Source organism: Carya illinoinensis, chromosome 1 (assembly GCF_018687715.1).
Source record: "Carya illinoinensis cultivar Pawnee chromosome 1, C.illinoinensisPawnee_v1, whole genome shotgun sequence".
NCBI classification, from domain to species: Eukaryota; Viridiplantae; Streptophyta; class Magnoliopsida; order Fagales; family Juglandaceae; genus Carya; species Carya illinoinensis.
Window position 1 is genome coordinate 34,349,740 of NC_056752.1, and position 25,754 is coordinate 34,375,493.

The 25,754-nt window shown below is 36.6% G+C and overlaps 2 protein-coding genes across 12 annotated transcripts; both read left to right on the forward strand.

Moving 5' to 3' along the window:
- The first annotated feature begins 12,237 nt into the window (after positions 1 to 12,237).
- LOC122315867 (zinc finger CCCH domain-containing protein 13-like) lies at positions 12,238 to 25,620 on the forward strand. Of its 11 annotated transcripts, XM_043132174.1 has the most exons (4): positions 12,238 to 14,060; positions 15,106 to 16,167; positions 16,276 to 16,337; positions 22,527 to 25,620. In XM_043132174.1, the coding sequence occupies exon 1, from the start codon at positions 12,619 to 12,621 to the stop codon at positions 13,930 to 13,932; it is 1,314 nt and encodes a 437-aa protein (XP_042988108.1). In that variant the 5' UTR covers positions 12,238 to 12,618; the 3' UTR covers positions 13,933 to 14,060; positions 15,106 to 16,167; positions 16,276 to 16,337; positions 22,527 to 25,620. The 11 variants fall into 11 exon arrangements, with proteins under 11 accessions (XP_042988108.1, XP_042988065.1, XP_042988093.1 ...); XM_043132131.1 differs by having other exon boundaries at positions 15,106 to 22,757; positions 23,575 to 25,620; XM_043132159.1 differs by having other exon boundaries at positions 15,106 to 22,386.
- On the forward strand, positions 18,547 to 19,584 carry LOC122292174. The gene has a single exon (XM_043100437.1). The coding sequence runs from the start codon at positions 18,547 to 18,549 to the stop codon at positions 19,582 to 19,584; it is 1,038 nt and encodes a 345-aa protein (XP_042956371.1).
- Positions 25,621 to 25,754: the final 134 nt, after the last annotated feature.

The following is a 25,754-nucleotide window of genomic DNA, read 5'->3' on the forward strand; positions in this document are numbered from 1 at the left end:
TGTCGTTCTCTCTTTGCGAGATTGCGTTCCAATCCTTCTCTGTGGACTGATGTTTACACTAATATTGTTAAACAAATCAAGACACATGTCAAAACTCTTCCATGTCTTGCGATTCCTACTTCAAACAGTTTGAAGATTGTCGAAATTGACGCCTCAGACGTAGGCTATGGCGGCATCCTGAAACAAAATGTTTCGCCTAGTTCCTCTAAACAGATTGTTTGCTTCCACTCTTGAACTTGGAATCATGCACAGCATAATTATAGTACTATTAAGAAATATATTTTATCTATAGTACTATGCATTTCTAAATTTCAAAGTGATTTGCTTAACCAACAATTTCTTTTGCGGATTGATTGCAAAACCGCTAAAACTGTTTTTAGGGGTGAATTCGGTCTGGTCCGGTCGGTCCGCAGGTGGATTTACGGACCGGACCGGACCAATTCAGTCCAGGGTTGTCCCACCCTGGACCGGACTGAAATGCACTAAGGACCGGTCCGGTCGGTCCCTTTCGGGGGGGGTTCGGTCCGTCGGTCCAAATATGGGCCATGTGGCCCATGGGCCCAATCGGCCCAACAGTGAAATCACATTAATATTTTATCTAATTTTAAGTCAAAAAATACCTTAAAAAAAAAGATTTGGATGCAAAATAAAATTAAGCATAAAAATAAAATTATCTATATACAATAAATTTGAATAAAAGATTTTACAAGGAAAAAAAATAAGAAAAATTAAAAAAGACCCATAAATTGCAAAAGAAGTTAAAGAACCATGACTTAATGTCTAAATTAATGACTTGCAAAGGACCCAAGACTTCATTAAAACCTCAAGAGCACCACTTTTACATCCAAAAATAAAAAATCCAGCAATTCATGTCAAATCCTCATATACAAGCAATATTTTATATCAAATGATATTTAATACATCTAATTCTATGCCAACTAAACATCCATATTTCAAAAGAAAAAGAAAAAAGTTGAAGAGTACATCTAATTCTTAACTAAACATCCAACTAAACATGCCAACTAAACATCCAAAAGTTCGTATAAAAGGGAAAAAAAAATAAGAAACCAAAAAAAGTTAAGCAAATGACACAAAAAATATTACAATTCACAATCTATGCATCTAGGCTTCTAGCCATAATAACTAATAAAGTGATATTACGAATTACAAATGACTAAATAATAACTAATACAAATAACAAATAACATAGATTTGATCTCTAAATGGCAAACACTTGATCTCGTCAAAGCTTTCATCACCAAACGAAATACTGCCAAATAGGACACAAAAGTTCAATGAGAGACAATACAAAATTAAAACTAAATTGAACAAGTCACAATTGAATAAAGTAATATGAAATTTTAAAGAAAAGAATTCAAGTTTTCACCTCATGAATTTGCATTAGATGTAGACATTGTATTTGACGCCTCCATAGAATTTTCACGCTCTTGAGCAAGTGCTATACAATAAAGGAAAAAAAATCACAATTTATATAAATTTTCACTACATATATAGATTATAAAAGTTATAAAATGAAGTAAATAATAAACATACCCATATCCAACTGCCTCTCAAAATCCTCCACATCATCCATTATAGTCCTAAGGCTGATTGGAGTAGATGAAGAACGAAGCCAATTTTGTGTACAAATGAGGCCCTCAACCATCATTGGAGATAAACTACTTCGAAAAGGATCAAGAACACGACCCACCGTGCTAAAGCAAGATTCAGAGGCAACTGTAGAGACTGGTATTGCAAGTACATCGCGTGCAATTTTTGAAAGCACACGATATCTAAATGAGTTAACCTTCCACCAAACTAGAATGTCAAAACTTGCACTGTCTGTCTCACACTTTTCATCTAGGTATCTATCAACCTTTGACTTACTTTCAAAAGAGTTTTCCGACTGCAATCGCTGCTTAAATATGGTCATTCTTTGTGCACGAACATCCACGTCTTTACTTGCACCATCTTCACCAGTAAGATGTACATCTTCACGTGAGAAACTTCTAGGCTCCTGTTGTTATTGTAAAGAGTTGCTCACTTCTTCATTTGCAAGGTATGCCTCATACATGCGGGTTAAAGTATTCTTCACTTTACAACTCAAATCAACTGCTTTTGTGGGATCATGGGCATACATCCCTTCCAACTCAAAGTCAAGATATCGCATCTTGTACTGAGGATCAAGAAGAATCCCAACAAACAACAACATATTCATATTATCCAAGTTGCCCCAATATTTGTTAAATTTTTTCTTCATATTTGTGGCCATTGATCCCACCACAAGGTTTTGATTTTGACACTCCAAATCAATTGCATCAGATATTGTAGCTAACTCCGGAAAAAATGAGTTGCAAGTTGCATACAAACCCCCCGAAAAGCGTAAAGTTGCATCATGAAATAGTTTAAGAAACTTTACAAACAACCTTGCCTTCTCCCAATCAATATTATTGGGAGGCCCCAACTTTTTTGACGTTCTCCTATTCACTACTTGCTCCACATCGTCCTCATCATCCTCATCATCATCTCCAATACTAGTAAGGAAAGTCGAATCTTCTTCTTCCAACCGTTCAAACGCTCTTCGAAATTTTAAAGCTCTCTCTAGCATAAGATAGGTGGAGTTCCACCTAGTCGGTACATCTAAGCAAATGTCACTTTTGCACGTAATTTCTTCCAACTGTATACATTTTTTAAACATACTCCACCTTTGAGGTGAAGACTTCACATATTTTACAACACCTCTCACTTTCGCAATAGACTCATCAAATTCCCTCAACCCTTTACGAACAATTAAGTTTAAGATGTGGGCACAGCATCGAACATGCAAAAATTCATGTTCCAGAATAGTATCCTTCCTATACTTGGTTTTTTTCTTTAAATAAGAAACTGCACCATTATTAGAACTTGCATTATCAAGTGTGATAGCAAGATATTTTGGTCGCCCACAATCATGCAAACACATCTCAATGGCCTTACCAAGTGTATCCCCTTTGTGATTCTCAACCAAACAAAAAGAAAGAATTCTCTTGTGTAGATTCCAATTATCATCAATAAAGTGTGCAGTAAGACACATATAATTGAGATTTTGCACGGATGTCCATGTATCTGTAGTGAGGGAAATTCGTTGCCCTTGAAGAGCAATTCTTAACTTATTTTTTTTCCTCATATACACACTAAAACAATCCTTTGCAACCATAACACGGGATGGAATCGTTACCCACTTAGGGCAAACAGTAAGCATAAACTTCTTAAAACCCTCTCCTTCAACAAACCTAAAGGGTAATTCATCAAGAATTATCATCTCTGCTAAGCTTTGTCTACAAGCCTCAACACTAAAGGCTATAGACACAAGTTCCCCACTACCACTTCCTCCATCCGTCTTCCAAGTTAGGGTAGTTTGAGACTTATCCGTCCTATTAAAAGGACATTTCTTACATTGTTTTTCAATATGATATTTCATAGACTTTGTACCATTGGTCTTTGTATCACATGCATACGAAGCAGTACAATAATTACATTTAGCCCTAGGTTTACTAGGATCACCGTTTGGTATTCTAGTAAAATGATCCTAAACCATTGACCTATGTCTACCACTTACATTGGGTGCGGGTGGAGGTAGGGCTGCACCACTTTGTGTAGGCATACTTGACTCTACATCATCTGTAGTAGAATCTTGAATCTGGTCCATCTACAAAAAAATACTAAAAGTCAGTAAATGAACTTGCATAAATGTTATTATTATATAAAAATAGTAAATATTATAAACTGCACAAAAAAAAAATCAGTATATGGCCTAAAGTAAGAACATAAACTTAGGGAAATAGCAAATTTGCTAAATAAAAAAAAAATAAAAAAAAAAACAGTTTGCTCTCAAAGCCGTGTGGTTAAGCATATGGGTTTCTACTTTAAACTTTGGAACCCCCTGGAAATGTAAGATAAGTGTTTAGTATTGGGAAATTTCAAGTTTTCTTTTTCTAATTTTTTTGATTTTTATTTAGCTCATTTTACATATAATAGATTTTTTTTTGGGTAGTTTATTCAAGTTTCAATTATACTAAAAAGGGTAGATATAAAAAAAAAAATTCTTTTATATGCAAGAATTTGAATCATCATAAAAAATATTTAATTCTAATACTTAGGAAGTTGAATCATCATAACAACAAAGGATAAACATTTACTAGCTATGCATGATAGATATTTGACATATAACATGAGGTATCTCTTTCACACTCAACCCCCCCCCTCTCTCTCTCTCTCTCTCTCTCTCTCTCTCTCTCTCTCTCTCACATGTTTCTCTCTGATGTTTCTTTCTTTTCTTTTTCCCTTTCCTTTTATGTGACATGTTTGAAACATATTTTTTTAACAGGGACATCTTAATGACTATTTTGGCGGGATTATATTTCCGGGAAGTATGATTCCTGACTGGTTAATCCATTGTAAGGAGGCTTAAAATACTCATGGGGTTTATTTCACTCATGGGGTTTAGTTCATGAATGGTTGGAATACTCTGTTCTAGAACCTTTCCAGCTAAAAGGGAAAAGTCTGAATGTTAAGTTTACTTGTTATTCAAACTCATTATCCCTTAAACGTTGTGGAGTCTAGTTGGTGTTGGTGCATAAGCATGCAGATAATGCTAAAGATCATTCAGATGTGTTCTATGAGCATGATTGCAACTTGGAATCTGACTATCATCCACAACAGAAGAATTGCAAGAATTTGAATCATCATAAAACATATTTAATTAAAAAATATTAGAATTATATAGTAGGCCATTTAGACTATTCTTGATATAGTATCAACCATAATTTTACATTAGAGTCTCAGATCAATTAAAAATAATAAAATGATTGTTCAACTATATATCTAGCCAAGCCCTAAACTTACACTCAATGTCCCAAATAATAACTAATAAGTAAGAGCAAGCATGAGCCATCACGATTCACAGGCAATGTCCATTATCCAATCATTTACTGCTGAATAAATTATAAATGAAAAATGTAACCAACTACTCAAATACAAGCCAAAGATTGTTCCCAACTACAACAAAAACCAACTAAATTAAAACAACATAAATTGAAATCAATTACATGACAAACAATATAAAAATAAAAAATAAAAATTAGGCAGCCTTTGCTTATTCCCATTCCAAGTTGTGCTTGAAGAAAATAGGATGATTTCAAAAACAAAAAAAAAAAAAACAAAAAAACATGAAGAAAATAGTAAAACTGTAAAATACGGTAAATACCTAACCTAACCAAAAAATCATACTACATTTGGAAATTAGAGGCATTTATTACCTTTAGAGGGAACTGGAACTAGAAGGGTGCGATTGTGTGAATCACCGTTTGGAGGGTTTGGACCGGCTGGTTTGTGGGAATCATCGTTTGGAGGGACTGGACCGGCTGGTTTGTGGGAACTGGAAGGGTGCCACGGAAGGTGTAGGGTGCGACGGGAGGGGCTGTGACGGCACCGTTTGCGATGGAAGGGGGCGAAGGCTTGCGATGGAAGGGGGCAAATGGGTCTGAGAGGCTAGGGCATCGAGGAGCTGAGGGGGGAATTGGGAATTGGGAATCGATAAGCTGAGGGGGGAGAAGGCTTTTGCCTTCTGTTTAGGGATAAAACGGCGCCGTTTGGTGTTAAAATAACTTTAAACGGCGCCGTTTAACAAACAGGCTAGGTTTAAAAAAATAAACTGGGTTGCATGAAACGGCGCCGTTTCATGCAACCCGATTTTAAAATTGGTTTCCCCTAGACCTAAACGGCGCCGTTTAGGTCCAAATTTACATTAAACGGCACCGTTTTCTATGATGTCTAATATATTCATCCAATTCTTTTATCTTCTTGGCATTTAAATTAAAAAATATTTAAATTAATATAATTAAAGTTAAGTAAACTAATTGATGTAATAAATTAATAATGTAGATTATTTCATTAACTCAAAAAATAATTAATTAAACTTATATTAATATATTAATTACTATTTTATTACTAACTTAGAGATATAGACTTATAGTATGTCAATGAATTAGTGAGCTATATTAAACTTATAGATGCAAATTTTTTTATACTAGTGACTTGTTTATCTAATAACTTTAATCATATCATAGATAATAGTTATATTAGTAATTAGTTAATTCACCTACTAATTAGTTAATGGTGAATTTAATCAATTGATAATAACTAATTGACATTAGTTAATTACTAGAACATTAATTTAAATTTAAAGTTTTATATTGTTAAACTTAATGGTAATATTTTAGATGAAAATTACATAATTAATTATACAATTATTATATAAAATAATATATATAATATATTTAAAAATAACAATTTTCTATTCGGTCCGGTCCAAAAAAAGCAAGGACCGGGACCGGACCGAAAACCAAATTTAGATGATCTCTTGGACCGAGACCGACCGGCTCTAAGGCCGGTTCGAACCGAAACAGTCGGTCTGGTCGGTTTTCCCGGTCCGGACCGACCGGCTTTCACCCCTAACTATTTTAAAACAAGATGTTAAAAACATTGCATCAAAACAGATTTTTGCACGTTGGCAAGCTATTTTAAGTGTTTTTTATTTTGACATTGAATTTATCAAAAGTTCTGATAATTCTATTCCTGATTTTCTTACCCGTGAATTCTTGCAAAAAATATGAGTAAGAAGAAGAAACCTGTTCTACCAGTTACTTCACCACCACCCACATCTATTTATCCAATGCTTATACCTTTGGTATCTGCATCTACTTTGGCTTCCTCCCTACTGGAGATAGCCAACAGATTTGCCAGTCTAGGACAAGTTCCTAGACCTATTCCCCCAAGTTCATTTGCTTCCACCTTAGCCATGCCATACGACCCGTATGCAAACCCCTTGGTTTCGGCAGCACCCAGATTTCCCTCTGCCAATAGGGCAGAATATTTCAAAAAATCTTGATTTCAGAATCTGTTTTACATTGAGAAATCGGTACAAACAGATCCTTTCTAAATTACTTCAAATTACTTTCCTCGAGGTTTTCATTGGATCCCCGAAGATCTAGCCAAAAACCTCTCCTTTTATCTTGGAATCTTGGTTAACACCAGTTCCATCTTCATTAAACCTATCTATTGTAAAGTTGATCCCTCAAAGATCATCTTTAACAATTGTTTCATTATTTCTGTTATGATGGAAGAAGAATGGGAAACCCACCCTTCTACTTTCAAAACACTCAAGGATGCTGATACTCAGTATAATTATTATGATTATATTGAGGCCTGGTTAAAGTTTCCTTTATTTCAAACTCCTAGTATGCAGCACTCTTGATTCTTCAACTTCGACAAGAAGTGCAAACGTACTTTTCCCTTGTGGTTTCAGAAATGGTGGCATTACTTTGGCCCCATTACTGATTTATTTCCTGATAGTCTTCAGAAGGCTATCAAACACTATGCTATTTCCAGCAAACCTAAGATGAAAGGACGAGATACCAAACTTCCGCCCTTACTCCATTTTTGTGCCAAATACAAGACCCCTTGGATCTGTAGATGGCAATACACAAAAATGAATATATCTTGGTTCGCTATTATTTCCTCAAATGGTGGGATAAATCTTCTCACATAGATGACATTATTTATCGTGTTTTAACAGATTTTCCTCTTGCAGTTCCTAATCTGGAAAATAAAGAGGAATTTCCTTCCCCTTCCCAAGTCTCAAAGCAAGCTTTGATTACATATTCAATCATCTTAGGATTAAGTGATCAATGTTCAATTTTATAATCAAAGAGTTCTTCATCCAAGCAGAAGAAAAAATTATCTTCAACAAAAGAGAAGAATTCTGCAAATTCACAAGATTCAGCCTCTTCTTCAAAGAAAAAGTCTCTTTTTGACCAATTGAAGAAGAAAGATTTACTCCAACTGTTGAAGAAATCCATTGAGGACAACTCCAACAGTGAATGTTCAGCTAAAGAATCAGAGGCTTCATTAGCAGACTCTGATCCTTACAGCAATGTTTTCGGACATGACTCAGAAGATTATCCTTCTCGCCTAGTATATGATTGAGTAATGCCCGATTGATTATAGCAGTGAAGGTTGAAAACACGTTTAGCTTGTTTTGACATAGTTGTTCAAAAAATACTGTCAAAGAAGAAAACACAATAATTTTATAGTCATATTTATTAAATAAAACAATATTAACATATTAAGAATAGTAACCAATTGAATAAATAAATTCAATATTTATACAATAAAATATTGTAGGAAATAAAATATCTTATTACCAATGTTTTGAGTAACATCATTATGAATATCATACTTCTTATTAATATAAAATTTATTATTAAACAATCAATATCACATCTGAAATATAAAACTTGTTATTAATATCAGATTTCTTATTAAAGGAGTAAATTTGTCTAAAAGAATATTTACATTTCCAAATGATATATCTAAACAAATAATTAAATAAAAATCATTAATAAATGAAAATAATAATAATAATATATAAGTAACCAACACAGAAGCAAATAAAATATTGTAAAACATTAATTTTTTTATGTGAAAACAATATATTTTTAAAAAATCATTTTATTTAAATGATTTTATTCTTTTAGAAAGATTATTTAATATTAATTTATTTATTTTATATAAGGAAACTCTCCTTACGTAGATGAGTCTATTTTTCTAAGAAATATTCATTAAAACTCGTCATTTTATTTTATAGTGAAAAATATTATTTTTAGATTAAAATAAAAAAGTTTAATTTTTAAATTTAGTGAAACTTTTTTCTTCTCTCTTTCTTCCTCTCTTATTTCTTTATATATTATTTTTACCCTTCGATTAAAAGTTTCACTATCACAAAACAATACCAGATATTGCGTATGGGAGATCAATGTAGACCGCAATGCAACTGTCAATAATTACACATTTACAGTAAAATATTGTAGATCTTATAATAGAACAAATCTATTAAAAGAAATCAATATCATGAGGAAATGAAATATTCATACAACAAACATATAATGTCAACAATTTATCTTGACTATAGGTGCATTTATATAAATATAAAAGAAATTTAAATAACATTTTTTCCGATAAGATAGAAGAGAACATACTAGAAAGTAAAAGACAAGTAAAAGAACACTGGAAATAAAGGAAATAGACAACAACCGGATTGACATACAATAAAGCAAGAACAAAAGTAGCAAATATGTAAAAAAAAAAAAAATACATAAGAAAAAAATATTCTAACAATAAATGCAAATGAAATAAATTAAGTATTTATAGAGAAAAATTTAGAAGGAAAAAAATAATACATTAAATGAAATTTATTAACAATACTATTTTCAATAAAACATATAAGAAAAAGAAAATAAAAGCAAATAAAATGTTGTAAAAGAACCACAAAAATGAAAAACGTTGATTGCTACTCTCTTTTATAGATCCCTCTACAGACACCGCTGGGGCTCTGCTTGGCTTAAAATTCTTTTTTTTTAGTTTTTTTTATACCATTTTTTAATATTTTTAAACATTTTTAAAAAAGTAAAAAAATTCATAATAATATTAAACAAATATTTCTTAATCATTAAGTAAAAGAAAAAAAATAAAAAAATAAAACACTGGGAGCGTTAGCTCCCAGCGGGGGATCTAATATTATCCCTCTTTTATTTATTTATTTATTTTCATTATAGTGTTTCTACTAATCAGTCTCCGTTTATCAAGCACATCTTAATTCGGATGTACTTATTTATTTTTTTCCCATCTTGTGTCCCAATCAGCATGCCCTCCCCCTTGTCGCAACCCCTCTCCCTCTCCTTCCCGTTTCTCTCTTCTTACAGCTCCTTACCATTGTAGCTCAGATTCATCGTCGTCTCCACCTCCGCTGTGGACTGGGCCTACCACCGCAGCCACTGAACACCACCACCGAGCCCTTCCTCTTCCACTAGCCTAAGGCTCGTAGCTCATTCTTCTTCTCTCGCATGGACGCCCTCTCTCTCTACACAATTTACCCAAGTCGCAGCTCAGATCCGCCACCTATAACTGCGTGTCACTGTCCACGAGCATGCCGGACCTCCACCTCTCGGCCATACCCTCCTTACCCAGCCCACGCTAACCTTCCTCTTTCCCTCCCATGCCCTCTCCCTCAACGGGTTCTCCACCTCACGGCCATAGCTGCACTATCGTACCGCCACCTCGACGGCATTTCCAACTCCACTGTAGCCTCTCCTAGCCATCACCTACTCAACCGAAGCCCTCTCTCTCTCTCTCTCTCTCTCTCTCTCTCTCTCTCTCTCACTTGCATTATTCCTCACCTACGGCCTCAACCACCCCAGCACCGCCGTGCTCCTCTCGAGCCACCATGAACAACACCACTGATGGATCTTCTCAAATGTGAGATTTTTTTTTCAAAATTTTCAGTATATTTGGAGGTTTTGTTCACTCTATTTGGCTTTTTTTTTTTGTCTTTTTTGCTATCATACATTGGTCCGTTGCTTGTCTCCCTCTCTCCTAAAGTGCGAGCAAATCGGAAGATTTCCTTACTGTTGTACACATAATTTATGTATATTACCAAGATTTTTGTACTGAAGTTATGAAAATCATAGGATTTTGTTCATCGTGTTTTGGTTCTGTTTTGGTGTCATGTATATCCATTGTATTCGTTTGATTTTGTTGGGGTTATTTTTTGTGACTGTGAAGTACTAATGATCATATGCGAATATGATTTTTATTCTGTTTGGATTTTTTTTTTGTCAACGATATGTGTATGATCTTTGTGATCATAGTGTAAGAAACTCACACACATTCTACTTGGAGAAGAAGAATAAGAAGCATGCCCAGGAATGCCAAGATTTAGGAGGAGGAGCAATTCAAAACACACGGAAATTTTTTTGCAAAGAAAGTGACAATAGCAAAATGAAGGAAAATACTAAGGTCCCAGATTTGAGGTGGTTTTAATTTGTCAGAGGAAGCAATAAGATCATAAATGTAAGAAGATAATAATAGTTAGGCGGTGAAAGAAAATGAGAAACAAAAGCGGATGAATTTGGTTATAAAATAAAGAATAAAATTAGAAACAAATGAGTAAAAAAGACGGATGTTTAGAAACCTAAAAAGACCAAAAAAATAGCGGCAAAAGAAGAATAAAATGAAACAGAACAGAATTTTGGAATACAAGCATGGGCAAAATTGAAAATGAAAAAGTTAGATGAAACTACTGTACATCCAACATTTGCATTTTTATATATAGTAGATATATTATTTATAATCTTCCGTGCTCTGTTGGAAATTGTCCGAAAGGTTTTTTATTGAGGTTATTTATTGACACAATAAAGTAAAATCATTCTTGACGAGCTAAGGTATAGAATTTGATTCTAGATAGAAAACAAAAGGCTTCCATATATGTGCATTTAAACAAAGAATCGACAACAAACTGGCTAAGCCAGGTGATGGATCAATAAGATATCAAAAGAGGAAATGTGAAACGAGTAATTCTAGGATGAGTTAGGATGCTTCGAGAATGAGATGAATTGAAAAATATGTGAATAATATTAAAATAAATAATGAATAGTAATAAAAATATTTGACTTATGATATTTTATAAGATTTTAAGAAATGAGAGAGAAAAAATTAAATAAAAATAATATAAAGTTAAAATATTATTAGAATTTATTTTTTTAATATTATTTAGCTTTTAGAATTTGAAAAAAATTAAATTATTTTTTGTATTTTGTTTAAAAGTTTAGAAAATTTGTAATGATTAGATAAAAAATTAAAAATTTGAAATTGAAAAGTGTTTGTTTTTTAATGAGATTTGAGAAGGAAATAAAATGAGATGAGATGAACTATCTCATCTTCCAAATTAGATTAAATGAGTTGAATTTATATTAAAGTTAAAAGTTAAATAAAATATTGTTAAAATATATTTTTTTAATATTATTTTTATTTTGATATTTAAAAAGTTAAATTATTTATTTTATTTTATATGAAAATTTGAAAAAAATGATATTTATAATTTTCGAGTGTGTAAATTTCACGTATTTTTTTTAGAAAATATAAATAAATATAAAATTTATATAAAAATTTATTTTTTTAATAATAAATTTTATTTTTCTTTAAGTGCATAAAGTTTAAATATCTTTGAATTGTATGTAATATTATTTTTAAAAAATTTATAATAATAAAATAAATTAAAATAAGTATATAATTTTATTTTTAAAAAGATTATAATAATAAAATAAATTGAGACGAGATGAGATAGACGACTATTCAAACAAACCCAGACCCAGTAGTCTTCTGAACGCAACATTCAGATAATCGCTTCCCTTATTTTTTTTTTAATCTTTTTATTTTCCCTCTTTTTTAATACAAGCCCAGTTTTCCACTTTCTGTACCGAGATTTTCCCGAGAAAATCCTAGTCTGGTGCTTTCATCAGTCCCAAATTCAATCCCATCCATCACTAAGCCTTTGCTATCTCCACCTGAAGGTAAGCCCCTTTCTTCGCTTTCCTAGTCGGTTCTCTTATTTTCATCATCTGGGTCAGCGTGTTACATCTGGGTGCCCTTCTTAAATGCCACTCAATTCGCTGTGCTATTCTAGTACTAGCAATAATCTACTTTCAGATAAAATTATTACTGTTGGGTGATTGGTGTGTCCAGATGATGTCTCCTCCAAGAAGAAAGAAATGGACTGAAGCAGAAGAGAGAACCCTAATCTCAAAGTATGGAGAGATGGTATCTGATGGAACCCTCGCCAAGATGAAAACCCGTGAGAAGAAATTCCAACCCATTGCTTGTTATGTCAATTCGGTGCACCATGCTCGCGATTCTATCGCGTACCCTTGGCAATGGACTTGGAAGGACGTGTCCACCAAGGTCCAGAACATGAGGCACCAGTACTTGCTTGTCAAGCAAAAGATCAAGAAGCCTGATTCTGAGAATTCCGGCGCGGGGGACTGTAATAATAGGGAGGAATTTGATTGGGTGGAGGGACATACTCATTGGTCGAATTTTTTGAGGTACAAAGAGGTTTTCGGGGACGTGCCAATAGGGAATGGGAGTAATGCCGATTTGGCGACGGTGATGAATGGTGAGAATGGTGGGGGTTTCATGGAGAGGGGGATGGATATGGTGGGGTTTGGAACAATGGATAATGATGGGAACGGGGATTTTCCAGTGGCAGGGATCAATGGCATTGAGAATGGGGTGATGGGTTTTGGTTTTGAGTACGATGGAGAGGAAATGGAGGAGAATTATAATGGGAATGATCAGGTTAGGGAGGGCAGGGACGCTGGTTTTGTGTATGAAGAAGTAAATATGAATGGGTCCAATTCAAAGAAGAAGAGGAAGGTGTTGAAAGGTTTGGAAAGGAAAGCATGGGGGTTTCTTGCAAACCAGTTGGGGCAGTTGAGGGAATTGGAGGCTCGGTTTGAGCAGCGTGAGCTGGAGAGAGAGCGTGAGAGGCAAAGGAGAGAGAGTGTCCGTTTGGAGGTGGAGAAAGAATGGGAACGAAAATGGGAAGAGAGTGAAAAGGAGATGGAAGAGCGAGAGAAGGCTAAGGAGAAGTTGAGGAAGCAGAGAATTCGAGAATGGGAAGCTCTGGAGAAGGAGAGTGACGAGAGGGAAAGAAGAAGAAGAGAGGAAGAGTTGAATCATGAGAGAGAATGGCAGGAGAGGATGAATAGAAGGTCAGAATGGAAGAAGAGGATTGATGATTTGCTGAATCAGCATCGGGCAGACATGAGCCAGATTCAGACCCGAATTCTTCATGAGCAGCAAAACCTCACCAACCAGTTGCTTGGGATTGTCTCTCAATGGACCGCTCATCCAGCTGGGCTTTCTGATCATACTAGTGCTAGCAACCATTATCTTTCACAGATGATGCAGAATCTACATCATGTAAATGGTATGGTTCATGGAGATACAAGGGTTGAGGGAGATAATCAAGATGATCAATTCATTGTTGATGGGTGAGGTGTTTTTTGAACGAACATTTTCTGCATGTCCAGCTGAAGCTATTAGAGGATGATTATGGTCACGTGAAGAAGTGTAAAGGTCAGAGAATTGTTGAGTACATTCTAATGTGGACTTTCTTCAACTAGGTATTGTTGTATACTTATCTGTGTACCTGGGATTCTAATCAATAAGAATATAAAATTTATCTGTTAAATTTTTTATGTAACTATCTCTTGTATAAATAAAGAAATGTTTCTGATTGAATCCCATGGCAAAATGGGGTGTAGGTTTGGATGATTGTTGATGCATTGCATTGTTGGTAAATTTTAGCTGTTACATTTCATTGACTGGTATGTTCGTCGCGCCTAGTGGATCTTCAACCAATGAGTCCATTCTCAATCCCATTCTCATGGGAGGAGCAACTTCTGACTGACCTTAACATTTATTATTCCAATTTTTGCTGGGTGTATGTAACATTTTTTTATAAGATTACCGATAAAAAAGATTATAAGACAAATTTTCTTAAATAACCAATAAAAGGCATAGCCATTATTATGTTAGACGGGGTATACTACAAATATGCCCAGTGAGAGGGGGAATAGGAAAAAAAAACTCCTGGGTTCTAAAATTGGGAACACAAAAGTGGGTTGTCACCCAGTGGTTAAGAGTAGTAAAAAACTAAAGCCTTAAGTTATTCTATTGTGTTTAACATGCCCTGTGTACTTGGGCTATGCCTATTCTTATTAATATTATTTTAACCGTTTACTGTAAAAAAAAATGTTAAAAAAAAACCAAGTCAAAGCGAGCACTGCTGTTTAAATATGTAAGTTTATGTGCTACTATATATATCCAAGTGATGTTGTTCGATTACTTCAATGGAGGATACTGCTTATTTAATATGTAAATGCATTATAGGAGAATAAGTTTGAAAAAGTAATTATCTGTTTCCACCCACATTATATGAGTGTTCTTGTCAGTGAGCAAAGGGACTGTTTACCGATGAATTTTAATGGATTAAGTATCCACGATTTTCTTGTATCTGTTGCTCATCCTAATTGAGTCTTTTTTATACGTCCCGTGTACATGGGATATGGGTTCATTGATTTTAATCAATAAAATTCTCGTTTACTTATCTTCCCCCCAAAAAAGGCAAAGGGACTGATTAACCTTATTGCTCTTTGTATCACTGAGATGGGTTGCAATAGTCTCTTTGTGAGTCTCATCCCTACCAGGCCAGGCGGAAATGACAACCACTTGGAATGAGGATGCTGCAGACCACTTTCATCATTTGTGAAAGTGACTCTTTTCAGTGAGTAGCTAGAGTTTAGATTAATGTGGTGGCATCTCTAACTTGTTTCATGAGATGAAAAGTAGTGGGTGTACTTCATCAGGTATGACATCCATGCTTTTGTACATTGGTTATGCATTCCTTCTATTTATTTATTTCTCTTTTGATTCTTTCACCTTTTCTGGGGGTTGGGGTGGTTGGAGAATGCTTTGTTGGGCTAGCTTGTGCATACAATTGTTTATGTTAAACTCTTTGTGCTGCTAAACTTTTATTGTGTAAATTAACTAGAATTTGCATCCACAGTGTCCACTTCATTAAATCGCTACTAGACCGAGACAAACAATAGTTATTATTTGGAGGGTAGAAGTACCTTAGAAGAATATCATCTTTGATGAGCATTGAACAATTCAAACTGAAAAGTCTTAATTGAACATACAAACAGACACTTGTGCACAGGTTGAAGACTTGATGCATTTGAAACTCTGAAATCACATACTATTGAACCTACATTAAATTCCATCCTTGTATCTACTCAAATATGCAATGATGTATGAAAATGTTTAGTTATGCCAGTGAAATATTTGTATTTAGTAATTTGTGGTATTTGGCCTGCCTCACTGAATGACTGTGGCTTGTTAAGTGAGCTACTTCAATCACCCGGGCAAATTTGAACTCTAGCCCCTGTTTAGCTTCTTGTGAAAATTTGAACTCTGGCCCAAATTAGTAAACAGATCTCCTACTTGTGTACAACTGTTAAGGTCTTTTTTTTCTTGTTGTTTTCCTAATTCTTCTCTTTTTTTAAAAGAAAAAATGGTTGGGGAGGGTTGTAGCATGCTGAATGCAGTTGCAATACAAATATTGACTTTGAACTCATTACAATGTGGAGTTGGGGGTGTAACTACTGCTGTATAAGAATTTCACTTTTGGGGACCTACCTGACAGACTGATGAAGAAATGTATGAGAGGTAGCATTCTCACTTCTGGTGAAGGCAGGATGGTGTCCTCAATATGTACTTTCTCCTCCATGTAATTTCTATAATTTCAATTAATATATACTTTTATTTTGCCACTAGGCATTCAGGGTCATCAATAATTTTATTTGAGAGGGCATTTTCAGCCATTGCATTCTGTTAGGGTAAGCAATCTGTTGTAAGTTTCATTTCAAGATGTGCAAGGCCAAAAGTTTTCATTCATGAAGGCCGTCTGTAATACCCAATAGAAACCCTGAAATTTTATTCATTGATCACGTATAAATCCCTTTAATATGAACCATGCAAGCTCCTTAACAGTGATATGATTTGAAATGTTTGGAACATTCCCATTGACAACGGACAGCTTTGCTGTCCATGATTCGTGTTTCCTTATTTGCTTTGATGTCCATAATCCTTGTTTCCTTATTTCAGCTTTCCTTATTTTACTTATGTTTGTACAGTTGCATACAACTTTGATAGACAGAATATATTTTCCATGTATAGGGCTAGAATCATTTGGAAACTTACTTACTTACTTCTTTCCATGTATAGCATTCTTGTAAGAGTGTAATACCTGGGAGAGAGAACATTTTTAAGGGAGAGAAAATCCTCTCCGTACACTTTTTTTCTTTCCAGTTTGTTTTTTCCTTTTCTCTTCAAGCTTAGATGGTATCCATGATTGGATGAACTTGATTATTTTGGTGGGGAGGAGAAATGGCTTCTGCGAAAGTTGTTGTTATTGAGCTTAAAACTTTTGAAGTTTTTAGGGAGGGAAGGTGGTTGATCATTACAGAAAGTGGGTAGAGGCTTGTGAGAAGCCTAAGAATGGAGCTAGCCACTACAAGGTGGTTTAGCAAGGCTTTGGAGGATGGCATAAAGGGAAGGAGGAAGAGTTTTTATGCTAGCCATCAGGAAGGTGACAAGGGATTTATTGTGCAGAGGTGCACAAATATTCAAGGTGCTTTCATGGCGTTAGAAGAGCATCGAGGTGGTGGTCGTTGTAACAACATTATGGTTCCTGAGGATAGAGATGGAAGGGAATGGAGGAAACTGGCAGAGGTAGTAAGGGACGTGGCTCGGTCTGGTGGCCAGGCACCACGGGATGCTCGGTCCGTTGGTCAGGATCTATCAGCGACATCGGCTCCTCAGTCGTACAAGGAAGCCCTCCAACAATAGGGTTCCTTTGTCTCATCCCATCACTGGGACAAAAGGCCTGTCAATGGCGTCGTTTCTGCAAAGAACCAGAGGCGTGAGGAGGATGACAGGAGTAGTGTTGGCCTGCAAAAGGAAAGAGCTCTTCGGTTATTAACTGATATGGAAAAACAAATGGGTGAGTTGCATTTAAACTTGACTTGGATTAAACGGTGTGTTGAAGTTAATGGGTGGGGACTGGACCCAAGCAGGGGGGATGGGTCAAGTTGAGGGAGCTAGGCCCAAGTCTCAATCCAAGGGCAAGGGCCCTTTATTTGAATTACTCCTTGGAGCCTCAATTGGGCCACGGGAAGGAGCTGGGCCTTCCAAGGGGAAGGGCCCAACTCACGGGCAAAAGCCCGCTAGGCCTTTCAGGCCTTCTGCCGGCTTAGTGTGGCATTGACGTGGGGTTTCTCTTCCCCCCGCAGTTGTGGATCGCAGCGAGGGAGGTGGGGGTGAACCTCAGATGCCGGCGAAGCCGGTGGTTTTTTAGCCCTTTCCAATTCCAGTTGGAGCTGCCATAGTTGTTTCACTACCTGTCTCCAGTTGCGACACGTTGGGATTGGCACAGAGTGGGTCACTTGAGGATGCAGGGTCTTCAACGGTAGTCGTGGCTCCCATCCCAACGCCGGCGACTATTCTACTACCTCCAGAGACGCCGTACGAAGCAGTTTTCTTAAGTTTTTCCTCAAAACTTGAGTGGGGAACACTTACAGAACAGGCCATTGGAGTTAGGAGAGCCCTCGACGGCAGTTGTTGCTCCATCTCCTCTGCAGGTGGTTGTCTTGCCTTCTGAGGGGGTGCCGATGGGAAGTAAAGAGCCTGTTTAGACTCAGCCGTGGGAGGTAATACACGGCTCTGCTTTGGTAGTGTCCTTGGTAGAAAATGGGCCTTCTGTTGAGGAACCAACTCCTCTTTGCACAGTTTCCCCTAACCTAGACTTGTCTACATCGGAGTGGGTATTTAAGAAGGTTGAGGAGATGTATTCTTCTCTCGGTATTTCTTGTGTGGGCTATGAGGATCAATTTAGAGCCCTTCTTATTGTTATTGAAAATAATAGTTCGAAGTTGACCAAGAAGAAAGCAAGGGAACTTAAAAGGCTTTCTTGCTCCATCAACTATGAAGCTAAAGAAGGGGGTGGTGGTATAGATAGATTGAAAGGGAGGGGCGCTATTTGTAACTATGAAGCCTAAGATATTATCGTGGAATGTGAGGTGGCTGAATGATTGCAATAAACGACTTCGTATAAGATCTTTATTGCAGTCATGGAAAATGGATGTTGTGTGTTTTCAAGAAACTAAGTTGAGGGTAATGGATAGAAGAATAATTCGTAGCTTGTGGGGGTTTTCATACGTCGGGTGGTCCTACTTGGCATCGCTAGGTGCTTCTGGGGAGGTTCTTTTAATGTGGGACAAAAGAGTGGTGAAGTCGGTTGAGGAATGTGTTGGAAATTTTTCGATTGCTTGTTGCTTTAAAAATACAATTGATGGATGGGAATGGGCCTTTGCGGATACTTATGGTCCAAATTTGGATAGTGAGAGGAGGCGACTAGGGGAGGAGTTGGCAGATTTTATTTATTTATGGGAGGTGTCGTGGTGCATAGGGGAAGATTTTAATATTCGCTTCCCCAGCGAGCCATCGGGGACTCATCACCACTCAACAGCCATGGAGGAGTTCTCGGAGTTTGTATTTGATTTAGATCTTATGGACCTCCCTCTCCTCGGGGGTGAGTTCACATGGTCTAATGGTCGGGGATGGTCAAGATTAGATCGGTTCCTTGTCTCCCCGTCATGGGAGGTGTATTTTCGTGAACTTTCTCAGAAAATGTTGCCCCATGTGTGTTCCGACCATTTCCCTATTGTGTTAGATTGTGGATGTATTATTGGTAGACGCAGACCTTTCAAGTTTGAAAATATGTGGTTAGCGGTGGAGGGTTTTGTAGATAAGGTATGTTCATGGCAGTCCTCTTATATGTTTACAGGCAATCCCAGTTTCATCCTAGCCTGCAAGCTCAAAGCTTTGAAACAAGATCTCAAGAAGTGGAATTTGGAAGTGTTTGGTAGCATTGATAATCAAAAGAATACCCTTATGGAGGAATTACAAGATTTTGAGGCTAGGAAACTAACAGGAGACCTCTCGGAGGAGGCCCTTGCTAGGAAAAGGGTGGTTGTAAGTGAGCTGGAGAAGGTGTTATTAATGGAAGAGATTTCGTGGCGATAAAAATCCAGAACCCTTTGGCTAAAAGAGGGTGATAAATGTATAAAGTTCTACCATAAAGTGGCGAATTCACATTGACACAGTAACACTATTGAGACACTCCACTCAGCTACTCGAGTGCTTTCATCCTCTGATGAGTTGGAAAATCACATTGTGCAGCATTTTGAAACCCTCCTTTCGGAACCGGTACACTTGAGGCCAAAACTTGATGGCTTTCTTTTCAAGTCTATTGATTCACAAAGTGCAAATGGTTTGGAAAGGGAGTTTAGGAAGATGAGGTGTTCAAGGTTATTCATAGCATGGCAAAGGACAAGGCACCGGGCCCAGATGGATTCTCGATGGGATTCTTCCAAATTTGTTGGGATGTAGTGAAAGGTGATATCATGCAAATCTTTGTAGAATTCCACTCTTTCCATAAATTTGAGAAAAGCCTCAATGCGACATTCATTGCTCTTATTCCAAAAAAACATAGGGCTAAGGTAATTGAAGATTTTCGCCCTATAAGCATCGTGAGTGGAGTCTACAAAATAATCTCCAAGGTTCTGGTAAATAGGCTTAGCTCGATGATGGAGCATATTATCTCTAAGTCCCAAAATGCCTTCATTAGGGGGAGACAGATTCTGGATTCGGTGCTTATTGCCAATGAGTGCTTGGATCATAGGTTGTAGGAAGGCGTTCCAGGTATTCTTTGCAAGCTTGATATGGAAAAGGCCTATGACCATGTGAATTGGGATTTCCTCCTTTACTTGCTCAGTAGGTGTGGTTTTGGTGATAGGTGGATCTTATGGATCCGCTATTGTATTTCTACCTTCCAGTTTTCAGTGTTAGTTAATGGCACTCCTGCTGGGTTCTTTAATAGCACACGTGGTCTGAGGCAGGGGGATTCCTTATCACCTCTCCTGTTTGTTATTGTTATGGAGGCACTTGGTCAGTTGATGAAGGCTGCTGTTGGCAGAGGTTACTTATCTAGTTTCTCGGTCGGTAATGGCACAAATGGGCCTACTTCACTCTCTCATCTCTTATTTGCAGATGATACCCTCTTATTTTGTGATGCGGATTCTGGTCAGATTCTATATCTATGAGCTCTCTTGTTATGCTTTGAAACAGTGTCGGGCCTCAAGGTTAATCTTAGCAAATCCAAGATGGTTGCGGTGGGTGTGGTGCCTAATATTAACAGCTTGGCGCAGCTGTTGGATTGCAAGATGTCTTCTTTGCCTATGCAATATTTGGGTCTCCCGTTGGGGGCTAACTTTAAGGCTCAAGCCAGTTGGGATGGGGTGGTGGAGAAAGTTGAGAGGAAGCTTGCTAGGTGGAAACGGATGTATCTATCGAAAGGGGGGTGACATACTTTAATTAAGAGTTCCTTAACCAATCTTTCCACTTTTTTCCTTTCACTCTTTTCTTTGCCTGCAAGGGTGGCGACTAGAATTGAGAGACTATTATGGGCTTCTCTGTTTTTTTTGTGGGGGGGGGGAATGGGGGAGAAAACAAAATTCCACCTAGTTAACTGGAACAAGGCTTGTTCTCCTATTCCAAATGGAGGCTTGGGGATATGTAATTTGCGAATGTTCAATAAAGCTTTATTAGGTAAATGGTTATGGAGGTACCACCTAGAGGGGAACACACTATGGAAGGAAATTATTGATTCTAGACATGGGAGCAAGTGGGGAGGCTGTTGCTCCAATGAAGTAAGGGGGAGACATGGTGTGGGCCTATGGAAATTTATTAAGAGGGGTTGGCAGGCGTTTGAAAGCCACTTACGATTTGTGGTGGGAGATGGTTCCAGAATCAAGTTTTGGCATGATGTTTGGTATGAAGAGTGTGTGTTGTACAGGGCATTTTCAGCACTCTATAGTATTGCAGCTAACAGAGAGGCCTTTGTTGCAGATATGCGGGTATTCTCCCATGGATCTTATCAGTGGAACGTTCTTTTTAATAGAAATATTCACGATTGGGAATTGTAGGCTGTCTAATTTCCTCAGGTTGCTCTATTCCAAGGGAAATAATACGGCTCAAGAAGATAGGTTGCAATGGAAGGCTAATGGTAGTAAAAAATGTACAGTCAGGACCTACTACAAGATTTTGTCAATCCATGGCCATGTTTCATTTCCATGTAAGAGGATTTGGAGATCACGGGTGTCTACTAAGGTTGCCTTTTTCGTATGGACTACTGCTTTTGGGAAGATCTTGACTACGGACAATTTGAGGAAGAGGGGAATCATAGTGATGCATTGGTGCTACCTGTGTAAAAAAATGGAGAATTTGTAGATCACTTACTATTGCATTGTGAGGTCACAAGGGGGCTATGGAATGAGATCTTTAGAAGAATGGATATTGCTTGGGTAATGCCTTCACGGGTGGTGGATTTATTGGCCTGTTGGAAGGAGTTTCAAGGCTATCCTCAAGTGGCGGCAGTGTGGAAGATGATCCCGTTGTGTATCATGTTGTGTACATGGTCGGAGAGGAATGAGAGATGCTTTGAAGATAGGGAACGCACAATGGAGGAGCTTCAGAATTTATTTATGCGCACTTTAATGCTGTGGTTTTCAGCCATTGTACTTGATAGAAACAATGTCCATGATTTTCTTTCTTTAGCTAGAATGTAATTAGGTGTTTTTTTTGTATACTTCATGTGTACACGAGCTATGCCTACTTAATTCGTATGAATAAAATTCTCTTATTACTTATTAAAAAAAAAAAAAAAGCATTCTTGTAAAGTCTATATATGATATACAGAACACTCAAGGCCAGTTAACACGGCTATTTTATACAATATTGACATGGTATCAAGAGCCGACTGCTAAGGTTATTGTCTCTCTTGAATTGTTTTTCTCAGTTTCAGTTTCTCTCTTGTGTTTCGGAATCTCTCTTGGTGCACCTGAGGTCCTGACATCACAGTTTCTTTTTCTTAGTGTTCTGTTCTCTGGTTTGGTGCTTTTTGGCAGGATCGGTTTCAGTACTGGGTATTTTTGGCACCTCTCAGATCATTGGTGATTTTCGGCAGTTCTGTGTTTGGTCTGGGCATTGTCAACTTCTTCTCAGACTTTTCGGCACTTCTCTTTTCTGGTTTGGGTGTTTCGGCACCTCTGTTTTTTGTTTGGAAATTTTTGGCACGTCTATATCTTTGTGGCAGTCGCAGCAACTCGTGGAATTTTTCAGCTTTTGTTATATTTTTGGTACTAGGTCCATAACCTTTTTTGTTTTGGTCTCCTTTATTTTCTGCTATTTTGCTTTGTCTTGGGTTCCATTTTTTTGCAATGGACTCCGCACCTGCATGTGTCAATTTTACGGGCAAAAATTACTCTACCTGGACATTTCTGCTTGAACTTTTCCTCAAGGGAAAAGACCTTGGGGGTCATATTGATGGCACAGATGTTGCACAAACATCCATCATTGACAAATCCGAGGATTTTGGCTATTCTCCTTCATGGGCTGTGCTTGATGCTTGGATCATGTCTTGGCTTCTTGGTTCGATGGAGCCACATATTTTACTTATGCTTGTACAGTTAGCATACAACTTTCACAAAATATAGTTTCCATATATAGGGCTAGAATTATTTGGAAACTTACTTCTTTCCATGTATAGCATTCTTGTAAAGTCTATATATAATATACAGAACACTCAAGGCTAGTTAACATGGCTATTTCATACAATCTTGACACCCATCGCTTATAGAAATAAGTTTCTCGCTTCATTTTGAACTATTGAGTCTTCTGATTCTGCCTCTCATTTTGGTAGAGAACTTGCTTCTCACTTCTTTTAGGAACAGTGAGCCTTCTGGGTCTTAGAATTATTGAAGAGAACTCGCTGTTCTGTTCTCATCCTTTTTTTAATAGAATTTCGTTATGTCAATGACCCACGGAAACTTCACTACATTTTTTGTTGTGCATTCTCTCTGAACTAGACTACAACAAGATCATGATTCTTAGAGCTAATTCAGTATCTGATACTGTTCTTCTAGTTGTCCTCTCACCATTGCTTTTATTCCTCAGATTCGACAAGGTAGAAATATTAAGGGTGCAGTCACTGCAGTGCCAACGAAATTCAAAGGAGTAGATAAAGATGGCCAGCATGGACATTACACCAGCAGCTAAGTGGAAAGTCTTGGAAATGGTGACAGAAGAAGCTTACCCAAGCAGGCAATTATTTTTCGTCATTCCGGATGTTCATTATTTAAATTGGGTTGGGCATCATAGAAGACTTATGGGTGGGTTGATTGATAATAGTGGCAATTTGTTACCGTGACCCATAATACTGATCAGAATCAGTCGGTTTGAATTGGATTTGGGGATTAACCTGCACTTTATCTGGTAGGTTAGGTTTGGATAGTAAGTTGAGATGAGATTAGTTAAAATGAAAGTTGAAAGTTAAAAAAAATATTATTTTTTAATATTATTATTATTTTAAGATTTGAAAAAGTTGAATTGTTTATTGTATTTTATGTGGAAATTTGTAAAAGTTGTAATGATGAGATGAGATAGGTTAGGAGTATTTTTCAATCCAAATTGATTAATTGCCACCCATGGTCAGGAATTCTTGGAGAGTTTTTAGACATGCTTATGTATGTATTTCATCCCTTGTTTTGACATTGGTAGTGTTTGTCGGACACTTGAAAATATTAGATAATTCATCAGAAGAATGCTTTTAAAAAAAAAAAAAACCAGAAAATTTATTGCAGAATATTCCTTTGTGTGGCAATGCTTTATGCAGAAATTAATAATTTTGGTTTTCCTATATTCTCTGTAATGGATTTCGACTTTAGGCTCGGCTCAATTTCTTTATAATGGTATACCAAATTTGTCAGTTTGGCAAGTCTGGTTTTACTGAAAACATTCCTTGTTGACCAGAAAACATCACATCCCTATCATTTACCTCTCTACGAGTGCCCGTTGAATTTGGAATTTTCCTGTTTTCAACTGCCTGTAGCTGATCCATGTTCTGAGATTTGTTGAAACAATTATGATGATAATTAATAAGGCTTTACCTCTGTTGCTGATATTTATATGCTGTTAACATTATGATGTGACTTTCTAGCTTCTTGAAGAGGTATTCGATCGGGTCAACTTTCAAATTGCATCCATATGAAAGATGCTACCTATATATCTATGGTGGTGAGTTTGGATAGAGCGGAATGCAAGAAGGTTTGAAGATTAAGAGCGATCGATGGAAAAGCTTAGAAATTTGTTTTTCTATACTCTACTTCATTGGTCCATTGTAATTGATTTTCATGGCATGTCTTTTCATGAACACCTTATATCTTTAAACTAGCACACCTAGGCGTTGTTCTTGTATATGTTCCGTATGCTTGATCAGTTGGCTTTTCTTAATCAATAAAATTTGTTTACCGATAATATATATATATTATGATGGGATCCCGTTTGGATGTATTCTCAATAAATAATCATTGCTATTAGCATATTATTTTGATCTAGTCGTCTTCAATAAATATGCTGCTGTAGCTCAGAAATTTGTTATCGGTACTCATTTATGTTGGACAGCCTCCATAAAACTTTAAATGCACTAAATCTACATGACTTTCTTGTATCCTTTTCTTCTTAGATAGGCGTCTCTTTTGATACTTCCTATATACTTGAGTTGTGCACACGTTTCCACTTACTAGTAGGGAATTATTACTCATACAAAAATAAGTAAATACAGTGCAGGGTGCGTTATCTTGATGCGGCTGATTCATCTGGCATCACTAATATCAGCAACAGATATTGAGCCTGAGGAGGAAGTTGAAGCTGTTGAAGTTCATGGCCAACTGTCACTGGGAACATCTGCATGGTTCCAATGGCTACTGTGAGCGGAAGTTATCCGCTGACGGCGCAAGTAATAATTGGGTGTATAATCGGATTCGCAATTTACTGCATATAAATTGTTGAAAGCACAGGTCATTAAGCCAAAATATGTCAATGTAGGTCTCCATAGCTTGGTGGACCATGTGAACAAACACAAATGAAGTAGGATGAGTATGAAATCAACTATTTCTGATTTTATCAAAATTTAAAGAATCAGATAATTTATCTTACAGATTATGATAACTAGAGAAAATTTAATCGATATGCTCCAAAGTGTAAAATTACTATAATTACCATTTTATAATGAACTACCTGTTTTGTGAAATCAAAATGTCATTTCTTCTTGAGTATATTATATTGTATTATTTCAC